The 14,747-nt window shown below is 53.5% G+C and overlaps 1 protein-coding gene across 1 annotated transcript in view; it reads left to right on the forward strand.

Annotated features, from left to right (window-relative positions):
* LOC148141843 (pigment epithelium-derived factor-like) overlaps positions 1–14,747 on the forward strand; it is a 74,897-nt gene that overhangs the window by 54,374 nt on the left and 5,776 nt on the right. Inside the window, exons 5-7 of the mRNA XM_087977139.1 lie at positions 2,632–2,832; positions 7,017–7,159; positions 10,155–10,365. Coding sequence (XP_087833265.1) covers positions 2,632–2,832; positions 7,017–7,159; positions 10,155–10,365 — 555 coding nt within the window. The remainder of the gene's footprint in view (positions 1–2,631; positions 2,833–7,016; positions 7,160–10,154; positions 10,366–14,747) is intronic.

The raw sequence follows: 14,747 nt of genomic DNA on the forward strand, positions 1-14,747 counted from the left end.
AATGCTCTGCTAGGAGGTGTCCAGTCTCCCCAATGTAGAGGAGACCGCATCGGGAGCAATGGATACAATAAATGATATTAGTGGATGTGCAAGTAAAACTTTGATGGATGTGGAAGGCTCCTTTAGGGCCTTGGATGGAGGTGAGGGAGGTGGTGTGGGCACAGGTTTTACAGTTCCTGCGGTGGCAGGGGAAGGTGCCAGGACGGGAGGGTGGGTTGTAGGGGGGCGTGGACCTGACCAGGTAGTTACGGAGGGAACGGTCTTTGCGGAAGGCGGAGAGGGGTGGGGAGGGAAATATATCCCTGGTGGTGGGGTCTGTTTGGAGGTGGCGGAAATGTCGGCGGATGATTTGGTTTATGCGAAGGTTGGTAGGGTGGAAGGTGAGCACCAGGGGCGTTCTGCCCTTGTTACGGGTGGAGGGGTGGGGTCTGAGGGCGGAGGTGCGGGATGTGGACGAGATGCGTTGGAGGGCATCTTTAACCACGTGGGAAGGGAAATTGCGGTCTCTAAAGAAGGAGGCCATCTGGTGTGTTCTATGGTGGAACTGGCCCTCCTGGGAGCAGATCCGGCGGAGGCGGAGGAATTGGGAATACAGGATGGCATTTTTGCAGGAGGTAGGGTGGGAAGAGGTGTAATCCAGGTAGCTGTGGGAGTCGGTGGGTTTGTAAAAAATGTCAGTGTCAAGTCAGTTGTCATTAATGGAGGAGAGGTCCAGGAAGGGGAGGGGGTTCTTCCAGCACCACTAATCCAGAAAGGAGTTTTGTTCACTGGCAGGATCTCATAAGCAGGGTGCCCCACGGGGGTTGGTGCTGTGCCATCAGCTGGTTACAGTTTACCGAAAATGATTTGGATGAAGGATGTGAAGGTGTTGTCACATTTAGAGAAGACAAAAAGAGGTCAGAAAATGAATTGTGAAGGACATAAGGAGACCAAGGAATATCAAGTAGTTAATGGGAGGGGCATGGCGAAATGAGGGCAATGGAATCTAACGTGGGAATATATTTTGATAGAAAGAATAAAAAAGAATCACATTGAAATGGTGAGAGATGGCAGAACTCCGAGATGTAGTGGGATCTGGGAGTCCTAGTGCCTGAGTCACAGAAGGTCAGTATGCAGGCACAATGAGTAATCAGGAAAGCTCATGGAAGGTTTATTGTGAGAGGAATTTAATGCAAGAGGAAGGAGTTTATGCTTCAGTGACAAAGGGTGTTGGTGAAGCCACGTCTGGTATACTGTGTACAGGACTGGTCAGCGTACCTACAGATGGATGTTTATGGTTTGGAAGCAGTTCGGAGAAGGTTTCCAACGCTTGTCTTTGGAATGATGAGGAAAGGCTAGACAGGCTAGGCCTGTCTGCTGGGAGTTTAGAAAAGACAGAGGTGACTGAATAGAAACATGAAAGATCCTTAGGGGGCTTGCCCAGGTGAATGTGGAAAAGGATGATTCCTCTGGTGGGAGAATTGAGAACCAGGGGTATAGATTAAAAATCAGGTAGGCCCCATTCTGAACAGTTGTAGAGTCATAGAGCTGTACAGTACAGAAACAGACCCTTCGGTCCCGCTCGTCCGTGCTGACCAGGTATCCCAATCTAATCTAGTCCCATTTTCCAGCACTTGGCCCATATCCCTTTAAACCCTTCCTATTCATATACCTATCCAGATGCCTTTTAAATGTAATTGTACCAGCCTCCACCACTTCCTCTGGCAGCTCATTCCATACACACACCACCCTCTGTGTGAAAAAGTTGTCCCTTTTAAAACTCTCCCCTCTCACTCTAAACCTATGCCCTCTAGTTCTGGACTCCCCCCAACTCAGTGAAAAGGCCTTATCCATATCCCTCATAATTTTGTAAACCTCTATGAGGTCACCCCTCAGCCTCCGACGCTCCAGGGAAAACAGCCCCAGCCTGTTCAGCCTCTCCCTGTAGCTCAAATCCTCCAACCCTGCAACATCCTTGTAAATCTTTTCTGAACCCTTTCAAGTTTCACAACATCTTTCCAATAGGAAGGAGACCAGAATTGCATGCAATATTCCAACAGTGGCCTAACCAATGTCCTGTACAGCAGTAACATGACCTCCCAACTCCTGTACTCAATACTCTGATGAATAAAGGAAAGCATACCAAACGCCTTCTTCACTATTTCATCTACTTGCAGCTCTACTTTCCAGAAACTATGAACCTACACTCCAAGATCTCTTTGTTCAGCAACACTCCCCAGGACCTTACCATTAAGTGTGTAAGTCCTGCTAAGATTTGCCTTTCCCAAAATGAAGCACCTCACATTTAGAAATGAAGTGAAAATCTTTTTCTCAGACAGTGATGAGTCTTTTGCGATTTCTTCCTGAAATGGTGGCAGGCTCCTCAAACAACCTTCAGGGAGACAGAGATGGAGAGACTCTTGTTTAGCAAGGGGAATGGGGTGAAAGGCTATCAGGGAGAGATGGAAATCTGAATTTGCGGTTACAGTTATGTCAGCTGGGATCTTTGACAATGGGCTGAATGGTCTCATGCTGATTCTTTGTGCTGTTGGGTTTGAATCCTTGTTGGACAATCTGTCGATACTGAGGGAGCGATCCCCTGAGGAATGTACTATTCAGCTGATGCTGTGTCATCATTTACTTTTCACCTAGAACTGAGGATGAGATCGAATTTTTTGAAACAAGTAGATTTGCACTACGGAGCCCGACCCAAGGCCATGTTGGGGAACTATCAGGACCTGCAGAACATTAACAACTGGGTGAAGACACGTACCAATGGCCTGATAAAACGTGCCATCAGCTCAATTCCTGAGGATGTCAGCCTGTTCCTACTCAGTGCAGCTCATTACAAAGGTAAGGCGAGGGATGAGAGGGCTGTGTACACAGACAGCTCCAGTCTGCAACAGTGCGACAGACTCTAGTGGATGGGCAGGTAAAGGACATGGCAACAAGTCATTCCCCATCAGCTGGTATGGCCCAGTCTGTTGGCTGTCACTGGGATACAGTTCCTGATGGGGCTGTCTCTCACTGGGATACAGTTCCTGAAGGGACTGACTCTCACTGGGATACAGTTCCCAAAGGGGCTGTCTCTCACTGGGATACAGTTCCCGAAGGGGCTGTCTCTCACTGGGATACAGTTCCCGAAGGGGCTGTCTCTCACTGGGATAGTTTCCGAAGGGGCTGTCTCTCACTGGGATACAGATCCTGAAGGGGCTGTCTCTCACCAGGATACAGTTCCCGAAGGGGCTGACTCTCGCTGGGATACAGTTCCCGAAGGGGCTGTCTCTCACTGGGATGCAGTTCCCGAAGAGGCTGTCTCTCACTGGGATACAGTTCCTGAAGGTGCTGTCTCTCACTGGGATACAGTTCCTTAAGGGGCTGTCTCTCACCGGGATACAGTTCCTGAAGGGGCTGTCTCTCACTGGGATACAGTTCCCGACGGTGCTGTCTCTCACTGGGATACAGTTCCTTAAGGGGCTGTCTCTCACCGGGATACAGTTCCTGAAGGGGCTGACTCTCACTGGGATACAGTTCCTGAAGGGGCTGTCTCTCACCGGGATACAGATCCTGAAGGGTCTGACTCTCACTGGGATACAGTTCCTGAAGGGGCTGACTCTCACTGGGATACAGTTCCTGAAGGGGCTGACTCTCACTGGGATACAGTTCCTGAAGGGGCTGACTCTCACTGGGATACAGATCCTGAAGGTGCTGTCTCTCACTGGGATACAGTTCCTGAAGGGTCTGACTCTCACTGGGATACAGTTCCTGAAAAGGCTGTCTCTCACTGGGATACAGTTCCTGAAGGGGCTGACTCTCACTGGGATACAGTTCCTGAAGGGGCTGTCTCTCACAGGGATACAGTTCCTGAAGGTGCTGTCTCTCACTGGGATACAGTTCCTGAAGGGGCTGTCTCTCACCGGGATACTGTTCCTGAAGGTGCTGACTCTCGCTGGGATACAGTTCCTGAAGGGGCTGACTCTCGCTGGGATACAGTTCCTGAAGGTGCTGACTCTCACTGGGATACAGTTCCTGAAGGGGCTGTCTCTCACCGGGATACTGTTCCTGAAGGGGCTGACTCTCGCTGGGATACAGTTCCTGAAGGGGCTGACTCTCACTGGGATACAGTTCCTGAAGGGGCTGTCTCTCACTGGGATACAGTTCCTGAAGGGGCTGACTCTTGCTGGGATACAGTTCCTGAAGGGGCTGACTCTCGCTGGGGTTGTTGATATGTTGTCAGAGTGGGAGAGAGTGTTACTCTGTGAACAAAGTGATGAATGGGACTTGGTGTGAGCTCAGTTCATGGAGGGCTGAAGATGTGGAAGAAACCATGAGAACACTAAGCTCATCCACCCTGGATCGATGGGAGGGTATGAGCAGCTGACGTTGAAGGTGTTCAATAGTTTTCCAGGAGATTCTGAGGTTGTAATGTCAGCTTTGGATCAAGTTCCACACGGAGATTGTGAACCATCTTATTGAACCATCTTTAACTTTCCCAATATTGATTGGAACCTCCTTCGAGCAGAAGATTTAAATGGAGCTGTTTTTGTAAGGTGTGTTCAGGAGGGTTCCCTAACTCAGTACATTGACAGGCCGACGAGGGGAGAGGTCATTCTAGACTTAGTGCTCGGAAATGAGCGTGGGCAGGTGTCAGATCTTGTGGTGGGAGAGCATTTTGGTGATAGTGACCACAACTGCCTCACATTCTACATAGCTATGGAGAAGGAGAGGATTAGGCAAAATGGGAGGATATTTAATTGGGGAAGAGGAAACTATGATGCGATTAGACATGAGTTAGGAAGCATGGATTGGGAGCAATTGTTCCATGGAAAGGGCACTGTAGACATGTGGAGACTGTTTAAGGAACAGTTGTTGCGAGTGATGAATAAATATGTCCCTCTGAGACAGGCAAGAAGGGGTAGGATAAAGGAACCTTGGATGACGAGAGCGGTGGAGCTTCCCATCAAAAGGAAGAAGGTAGCTTACATAAGGTGGAGGAAGCTAGGGTCAAGCTCAGCTCTACAGGATTACAGGCAGGCGAGGAAGGAGCTTAAAAATGGTCTGAGGAGAGCCAGGAGGGGGCACGAGAAAGGCTTGGCAGGAAGGATTAGGGAGAACACAAAGGCATTTTACACTTATGTGAGGAAAAAGAGAATGGTCAAAGAAAGAGTAGGGCCGATCAGGGATAGCATAGGGAACTTGTGTGTGGAGTCTAAGGAGGTAGGGGAGCCCTAAAGGAGTTTTTTTGCTTCTGTCTTTACGAAAGAAACGAACTTTGTAGTGAATGAAACCTCTGAAGAGCAGGTGTGCATGCTGGAACGGATAGAGATAGAGGAAGCTGATGTGCTGAAACTTTTGTCAAACATTAAGATTGACAAGTCGCCAGGCCCAGACCAGATTTGTCCTCGGCTGCTTTGGGAAACGAGAAATGCAATTGCTTCGCCACTTGCGAAGATCTTTGCATCCTCACTCTCCACTGGAGTCGTACCTGAGGACTGGAGAGAGGCAAATGTAATTCCTCTCTTCAAGAAAGGAAACAGGGAAATCCCCGGCAATTACAGACCAGTAAGTCTCACGTCTGTCGTCTGCAAGGTGTTAGAAAGGATTCTGAGGGATAGGATTTATGACCATCTGGAAGAGCATGGCTTGATTAAATGCAGTCAGCACGGCTTTGTGAGGGGTAGGTCATGCCTCACAAACCTTATCGAGTTCTTTGAGGATGTGACTAGAAAAGTTGATGAGGGTCGAGCTGTGGATGTGGTGTATATGGACTTCAGCAAGGCATTTGATAAGGTTCCCCATGGTAGGCTCATTCAGAAGGTCAGAAGGAATGGGATTCAGGGGAACTTAGCTGTCTGGATACAGAATTGGCTGGTCGACAGAAGACAGCGAGTGGTAGTAGAAGGAAAATATTCTGCCTGGAAGTCAGTGGTGAATGGTGTTCCACAGGGCTCTGTCCTTGGGCCTCTACTGTTTGTAATTTTTATTAATGACTTGGATGAGGGGATTGAAGGATGGGTCAGCAAGTTTGCAGATGACACAAAGGTTGGAGGTGTCGTTGACAGTATAGAGGGCTGTTGTAGGCTGCAGCGGGACATTGACAGGATGCAGAGATGGGCTGAGAGGTGGCAGATGGAGTTCAGCCTGGATAAATGCGAGGTGATGTATTTTGGAAGGTCGAATTTGAAAGCTGAGTACAGGATTAAGGATAGGATTCTTGGCAGTGTGGAGGAACAGAGTGATCTTGGTGTGCAGGTACATAGATCCCGTAAAATGGCCACCCAAGTGGACAGGGTTGTTAAGAAAGCATATGGTGTTTTGGCTTTCATTAATAGGGGATTGAGTTTAAGAGTCGTGAGATCTTGTTGCAGCTCGATAAAACTTTGGTTAGACCGCACTTGGAATACTGCGTCCAGTTCTGGTCGCCCTATTATAGGAAAGATGTGGATGCTTTGGAGAGGGTTCAGAGGAGGTTTACCAGGATGCTGCCTGGACTGGAGGGCTTATCTTATGAAGAGAGGTTGACTGAGCTCGGACTTTTTTCATTGGAGAAAAGGAGGAGGAGTGGGGACCTAATTGAGGTACACAAGATAATAAGAGGCATAGATAGTCTCTGGCTATTGACTCTATTTCCCAGAACAGAAATGACTAACACAAGGGGTCATAGTTTTAAGCTGGTTGGAGGAAAGTATAGAGGGGATGTCAGAGGCGGGTTCTTTACACAGAGAGTTGTGAGAGCATGGAATGCGTTGCCAGCAGCAGTTGTGGAGGCAGGGTCATTGGGGACATTTAAGAGACTCCTGGACATGCATATGGTCACAGATATTTGAGGGTGCATACATGAGGATCAGTGGTCGGCATAACATTGTGGGCTGAAGGGCCTGTTCTGTGCTGTACTGTTCTATGTTCTATGAATGAGGGCCAATGTGGAGGGAGCTGGATGGACTGGCTATCTTGTGAACGGAGTGGGTGGTGTGGGGTTTGGTGGTGACGATGTTTGCTCCCGGATTCCTGTGCATTTCCTGCTTGTTTTGTTTCAGGCCAACTATTAACCAAATTCAATCCAGCGGAGACCATCCAAAAACAATTCAGTGTCGATTACGGTCAGTACATCAACATTCCCATGATGTCCTGCTCGAACTATCCTTTGCGTTACGGCTACGACTCGGAATTGAGATATAAGGTAATCATTTCTAACCTGAGAATTGACGTTTCGGGCATAAGCCCTTCTTCAGGAAAAAGGGCTGAAGAAGGGCTTATGCCCGAAACGTCGATTCTCCTGTTCCCTGGATGCTGCCTGACCTGCTGCGCTTTTCCAGCAACACATTTTCAGCTCTGATCTCCAGCATCTGCAGACCTCACTTTCTCCTCAATCATTTCTAACCCTCAGCAGCCAAGTCACTGGCTCTGGCTGTCAGGCCTGGATGTTGAGCTGAGATGGAGTCATCCTGATTTCCCGTTGGTCACCCACCTCTCTGTCTGATTAACTTTCGGAGATTATGTCTGATTACAGATTTAGGCTGACAAGTGGCAAGTCACATTGCAGCCAGGCTATGACCATCACCACAAAGGCATTCCATACCCCACTATCGACATCCTGAGGGTTACCATATACCAGAAACTCAACCAGACTCACCATATAAACACATGGGTACCATGAACAGTTCAGACTACAGAAAGCAATAGCACTGAGGAATTTGGTGTCCTCATGCATAACTCACAGGCCATTAGCATTGAAGTTCAGCATGTAATAGGACAGCAAATGGATATTGCCCTTTATGACAAGATCGATGGAGAATAACATGAGTGAAGAGCACAGCTGGAATACTGTGTACAGGTTCAGTCCTTTATCGAAAGAAAGATATGCTGGCATTGAAGACAGCTCAGTGCAGGTGCACTCGGCTGATCCTGGATATGAAGGGACTGTCTAATGAGGAGAGGTTGGGGAGGGAGGGAGGGCCTGTACTCATTGAGGTTTACACAAACAAGAGGCAACCTGATTGGAAGCTGTACGCTGCTCAAGGGGATGTGGGGAGGTTGCTCCTCCTTGTGGGAGAGTCTAGGACCAGAGCACAGCGTCTCAAAGCAAGGAGACACAGATTGAAGACACAGACAAGGAGGAACCTCTTCTGTCAGAGGGGAGTGAATCTGGGGAATTCATCAATGCAGAGAGCTGTTGAGGCTGGGTCTTGAAGTACGTTAAAGACTGAGACAGACCGATCTTTAATCCATCAGGGAATTCAGGATTATCGGGAAAAGCCAGGAAACACGAGATCAGTCAGTATTTCACTGAATGGTGGAGGAACTTGATGGGCTGAATGGCCTATTTCTACTCTTAGGTTCCCCTCTGAGCCACTCACCATACTGACCCAGAAATATATCGCTGTTCCTTCAGTGTGGCTGGGTCAAAATCCTGGAATTCCCTCCCGAAGGGCATTGTGGGTCAACCCACAGCACACGGACTGCAGCGGTTCCAGAAGGCAGCTCATCCCCACCTTCTCAAGGGGCAACTAGGGATGGGGTCAGTAAATCCTGGCTCAGCCGGAGATGGCATATCCCATGAGTGAATAAAAACATGTGATCCTTATAGGAGATGAGACTGATGGGCTGCGGTTCCCACTTGCTTTGTATCCCAGCCTGATCCCAGATGTTTGCTTCAGACTGCATTGAGGGCAAGAGGAACAGGAGAAGGGTATTCAGCCCCTTAGGGAACCACACCTCAAACCTTCACAGGGCAGGTGATGGCCCAGTGGTATTGTCCCTGGTCTGTTAAACCAGAGATTTGGGCAATGTTGTGGGGAGCCAGGTTCAAATCCTGCGACTGCACATGCTGCAATCTGAATGTAATAAACATCTGGTATTAGGAGTCCAATGGTGATCAGGGATTGATTGTTGGGGAAAAATGCATCTATTTCACCAGCGGCCTATAGGGAGAGGAATCTGCCATCATTGATTGGTCTGGCTGACATGTGACTCAAACCCACAGTAATGTGGTTGGTTATGAACTGTCCCTTGGGCAATTAGGGATGGCCCAGTCAGCAGCACTTTCAGCCTGTGAATGAATATTCAAAACTCTGCAGCTTTGATACATATATCCTCAGATCATTTCTCAATTAAACTCTCTGAATTTTTATCCTGCCAGAATAATCTCTATTTGCCAGACTCCCAGATATTTAACTTCAGACACTGTTCTTACCCAAGCAAAGACAAGGGGTCAGCGCTGCGGGAGTGCTGCACTGTCACAGGGTCAGTGCTGAGGGAATGGGCACTGACAGAGAGTTAATACTGAGGGAGCGCTGCACTGTCGGAGGGTCAGTGCTGAAGGAGCGCCGCACTGTCGGAGGGTCAGTGCTGAGGGTGCACTGCAATGTCAGGGGTACAGAGCTGAGGGAGCGCTGTACTGTCGGAGGGTCAGTACTGAGGGAGTGGGCACTGTCGGAGGGTCAGTGCTGAGGGAGCACCACACTGTCGGAGGGTCAGTGCTGAGGGTGCACTGCAATGTCAGGGGTACAGAGCTGAGGGAGCGCTGTACTGTCGGAGGGTCAGTACTGAGGGAGTGCCGCACTGTCGGAGGGTCAGTGCTGAGGGAGCGCCACACTGTCGGAGGGTCAGTGCTGAGGGTGCACTGCAATGTCAGGGGTACAGAGCTGAGGGAGCGCTGTACTGTCGGAGGGTCAGTGCTGAGAGTGCACTGCAATGTCAGGGGTACAGAGCTGAGGGAGCGCTGTACTGTCGGAGGGTCAGTACTGAGGGAGTGGATGCTGTCGGAGGGTCAGTGCTGAGAGTGCACTGAAATGTCAGGGGTACAGAGCTGAGGGAGCGCTGTACTGTCGGAGGGTCAGTGCTGAGGGAGTGCCGCACTGTCAGAGGGTCAGTGCTGAGGGAGTGCCGCACTGTCAGAGGGTCAGTGCTGAGGGAGTGCCGCACTGTCAGAGGGTCAGTGCTGAGGGATGGTGTAATGCCATCATGACTACACACTGAACAGGGCCTTGGTTCACAGTTCACTTTCCATCTCCCCAGGTCTGATATGGTCTCCGTGGAGACGCCAGTGCTACATTGGACAGTGCTGGGGATTGGGGAGGGGCTGGAGTGGGTTTGGGTATTTTGGGTTGGGCTCAGGAGGGATTATTACAGCAGTTCAGTTGGTGATATGATGTAACCCAGTGTCTGTGTTTCAGATTGGTCTGTTTCACTACGTGGGTGATACCAGTCTCCTGGTCTTCCTGCCGACAGAGTTCACCAGGAACCTGAGTGCGATTGAGGAGAGTCTCAACCCAATTTTCATCCATGACCTGGTCCACCAGCTGCAACATGTTCAAGCGAGAGTCTTTCTGCCAAAACTCAACTTTGACATTGAGCAGGAACTGAAACCAACCCTCGGGGAAATGCGTAAGTGTCTTGTCATCAGTAAGGAATTCACAATTCACCATCTTTCAGATCCTTGTTCGAGGTAATTTCTCACAGCACCCAGAGCTCGCACTTACACAGGGCACCTTGCCCCCAACATTACCCAATAACCCAGTGCAGGTCAGTGCTGAGGGAGTGGGCACTGTCAGAGGGTCAGTGCTGAGGGAGTGGGCACTGTCAGAGGGTCAGCGCTGAGGGAGTGGGCACTGTCGGAGGGTCAGCGCTGAGGGAGTGGGCACTGTCAGAGGGTCAGCGCTGAGGGAGTGGGCACTGTCGGAGGGTCAGTGCTGAGGGAGTGGGCATTGTCGGAGGGTCAGCGCTGAGGGATTGGGCACTGTCGGAGGGTCAGTGCTGAGGGAGTGCCACACTGTCGGAGGGTCAGTGTGAGGGAGGGCTGCACTGTCGGAGGGTCAGTGCTGAGGGAGTGCCGCACTGTTGGAGGGTCAGCGCTGAGGGAGTGCCGCACTGTTGGAGGGTCAGCGCTGAGGGAGTGGGCATTGTTGGAGGGTCAGCGCTGAGGGAGTGGGCACTGTCAGAGGGTCAGCGCTGAGGGAGTGGGCTCTGTCGGAGGGTCAGCGCTGAGGGAGTGGGCACTGTCAGAGGGTCAGCGCTGAGGGAGTGGGCACTGTCGGAGGGTCAGCGCTGAGGGAGCGGGCACTGTCAGAGGGTCAGTGCTGAGGGAGTGCCACACTGTCGGAGGGTCAGTGTGAGGGAGTGCCGCACTGTCAGAGGGTCAGTGCTGAGGGAGTGCTGCACTGTCGGAGGGTCAGCGCTGAGGGAGTGGGCATTGTCGGAGGGTCAGCGCTGAGGGATTGGGCACTGTCGGAGGGTCAGTGCTGAGGGAGTGCCACACTGTCGGAGGGTCAGTGTGAGGGAGGGCTGCACTGTCGGAGGGTCAGTGCTGAGGGAGTGCCGCACTGTTGGAGGGTCAGCGCTGAGGGAGTGGGCATTGTTGGAGGGTCAGCGCTGAGGGAGTGGTCACGGTCAGAGGGTCAGTGCTGAGGGAGTGGGCACTGTCGGAGGGTCAGTGCTGAGGGAGTGCCACACTGTCGGAGGGTCAGTGCTGAGGGAGTGCTGTACTGTCGGAGGCTCAGTACTGAGGGAGTGCCGCACTTTCGGAGGGTCAGTGCTGAGGGAGTGCCGCACTGTTGGAGGGTCAGTGCTGAGGGAGTGGGCACTGTCGGAGGGTCAGTGCTGAGGGAGCCCCCCACTGTTGGAGGGTCAGTGCTGAGGGAGTGGTCATTGTCGGAGGGTCAGTGCTGAGGGATTGCCGAATGGTCGGAGGGTCAGTGCTGAGGGAGTGGTCACTGTCGGAGGGTCAGTGCTGAGGGAGTGCCGCACTGTCAGAGGGTCAGTGCTGAGGGAGCGCCGGAGGGTCAGTTCTGAGGGAGTGCTGCACTTTCGGGAGGGTCAGTGCTGAGGGAGTGCCGCACTGTCGGGGGATCAGTGCTGAGCGAGTGGGCACTGTCGGAGGGTCAGGGCTGAAGGAGTGCCGCACTGTAGGAGGGTCAGTGCTGAAGGAGTGCCGCACTGTTGGAGGGTTAGTGCTGTGGGAGTGCCAACTGTTGGAGGGTCAGGGCTGAAGGAGTGCCACACTGTCGGAGGGTCAGTGCTGAGGGGTTGCCGCACTGTTGGAGGGTCGGTGCTGAGGGAGTGGGCACTGTTGGAGGGTCAGTGCTGAGGAGTGGGCACTGTTGGAGGGTCAGGGCTGAGGGTGTGCCACAATGTCAGAGGGTCAGTGCTGATGGAGTGGTCACTGTCGGAGTGTCAGGGCTGAAGGAGTGCCGCACTGTTGGAGTGTCAGGGATGAGGGAGTGCCGCACCGTTGGAGGGTCAGTGCTGAGGGAGTGGGCAGTGTCAGAGGGTCAGGGCTGAGGGATTGCCACACTGTTGGAGGGTCAGTGCTGAGGGAGTGGGCAGTGTCCGAGGGTCAGTGATGAGGGAGTGGGCACTGTCGGAGGATGAGGGCTGAAGGTGTGTCGCACTGTCGGAGGGTCAGTGCTGAGGGGTTGCTGCACCGTTGGAGGGTCAGTGCTGAGGGAGTGGGCACTGTTGGAGGGTCAGGGCTGAGGGTGTGCCACAATGTCAGAGGGTCAGTGCTGAGGGAGTGGTCACTGTCGGAGGGTCAGTCCTGATGGAGTGGTCACTGTCGGAGGGTCAGGGCTGAAGGAGTGCCGCACTGTCAGAGGGTCAGTGCTGAGGGAGAGGGCACTGTTGGAGGGTCAGTGCTGAGGGATTGCCGCACCGTTGGAGGGTCAGTGCTGAGGGAGTGGGCAGTGTCCGAGGGTCAGGGCTGAGGGAGTGGTCACTGTCAGAGGGTCAGTGCTGAGGGAGTGCCGCACTGTCAGAGGGTCAGCGCTGAGGGAGTGGGCACTGTCGGAGGGTCAGTGCTGAGGGAGTGCTGCACTGTCGGAGGGTCAGCGCTGAGGGAGTGGGCATTGTCGGAGGGTCAGCGCTGAGGGATTGGGCACTGTCGGAGGGTCAGTGCTGAGGGAGTGCCACACTGTCGGAGGGTCAGTGTGAGGGAGGGCTGCACTGTCGGAGGGTCAGTGCTGAGGGAGTGCCGCACTGTTGGAGGGTCAGCGCTGAGGGAGTGGGCATTGTTGGAGGGTCAGCGCTGAGGGAGTGGGCACTGTCAGAGGGTCAGCGCTGAGGGAGTGGGCTCTGTCGGAGGGTCAGCGCTGAGGGAGTGGGCACTGTCAGAGGGTCAGCGCTGAGGGAGTGGGCACTGTCGGAGGGTCAGCGCTGAGGGAGCGGGCACTGTCAGAGGGTCAGTGCTGAGGGAGTGCCACACTGTCGGAGGGTCAGTGTGAGGGAGTGCCGCACTGTCAGAGGGTCAGTGCTGAGGGAGTGCTGCACTGTCGGAGGGTCAGCGCTGAGGGAGTGGGCATTGTCGGAGGGTCAGCGCTGAGGGATTGGGCACTGTCGGAGGGTCAGTGCTGAGGGAGTGCCACACTGTCGGAGGGTCAGTGTGAGGGAGGGCTGCACTGTCGGAGGGTCAGTGCTGAGGGAGTGCCGCACTGTTGGAGGGTCAGCGCTGAGGGAGTGGGCATTGTTGGAGGGTCAGCGCTGAGGGAGTGGTCACGGTCAGAGGGTCAGTGCTGAGGGAGTGGGCACTGTCGGAGGGTCAGTGCTGAGGGAGTGCCACACTGTCGGAGGGTCAGTGCTGAGGGAGTGCTGTACTGTCGGAGGCTCAGTACTGAGGGAGTGCCGCACTTTCGGAGGGTCAGTGCTGAGGGAGTGCCGCACTGTTGGAGGGTCAGTGCTGAGGGAGTGGGCACTGTCGGAGGGTCAGTGCTGAGGGAGCCCCCCACTGTTGGAGGGTCAGTGCTGAGGGAGTGGTCATTGTCGGAGGGTCAGTGCTGAGGGATTGCCGAATGGTCGGAGGGTCAGTGCTGAGGGAGTGGTCACTGTCGGAGGGTCAGTGCTGAGGGAGTGCCGCACTGTCAGAGGGTCAGTGCTGAGGGAGCGCCGGAGGGTCAGTTCTGAGGGAGTGCTGCACTTTCGGGAGGGTCAGTGCTGAGGGAGTGCCGCACTGTCGGGGGATCAGTGCTGAGCGAGTGGGCACTGTCGGAGGGTCAGGGCTGAAGGAGTGCCGCACTGTAGGAGGGTCAGTGCTGAAGGAGTGCCGCACTGTTGGAGGGTTAGTGCTGTGGGAGTGCCAACTGTTGGAGGGTCAGGGCTGAAGGAGTGCCACACTGTCGGAGGGTCAGTGCTGAGGGGTTGCCGCACTGTTGGAGGGTCGGTGCTGAGGGAGTGGGCACTGTTGGAGGGTCAGTGCTGAGGAGTGGGCACTGTTGGAGGGTCAGGGCTGAGGGTGTGCCACAATGTCAGAGGGTCAGTGCTGATGGAGTGGTCACTGTCGGAGTGTCAGGGCTGAAGGAGTGCCGCACTGTTGGAGTGTCAGGGATGAGGGAGTGCCGCACCGTTGGAGGGTCAGTGCTGAGGGAGTGGGCAGTGTCCGAGGGTCAGTGATGAGGGAGTGGGCACTGTCGGAGGATGAGGGCTGAAGGTGTGTCGCACTGTCGGAGGGTCAGTGCTGAGGGGTTGCTGCACCGTTGGAGGGTCAGTGCTGAGGGAGTGGGCACTGTTGGAGGGTCAGGGCTGAGGGTGTGCCACAATGTCAGAGGGTCAGTGCTGAGGGAGTGGTCACTGTCGGAGGGTCAGTCCTGATGGAGTGGTCACTGTCGGAGGGTCAGGGCTGAAGGAGTGCCGCACTGTCAGAGGGTCAGTGCTGAGGGAGAGGGCACTGTTGGAGGGTCAGTGCTGAGGGATTGCCGCACCGTTGGAGGGTCAGTGCTGAGGGAGTGGGCAGTGTCCGAGGGTCAGGGCTGAGGGAGTGGTCACTGTCAGAGGGTCAGTGC

Source organism: Chiloscyllium plagiosum, unplaced genomic scaffold (assembly GCF_037043375.1).
Source record: "Chiloscyllium plagiosum isolate Xiang-an unplaced genomic scaffold, Cpla_swu_hap1 HiC_scaffold_31, whole genome shotgun sequence".
NCBI classification, from domain to species: domain Eukaryota; kingdom Metazoa; phylum Chordata; class Chondrichthyes; order Orectolobiformes; family Hemiscylliidae; genus Chiloscyllium; species Chiloscyllium plagiosum.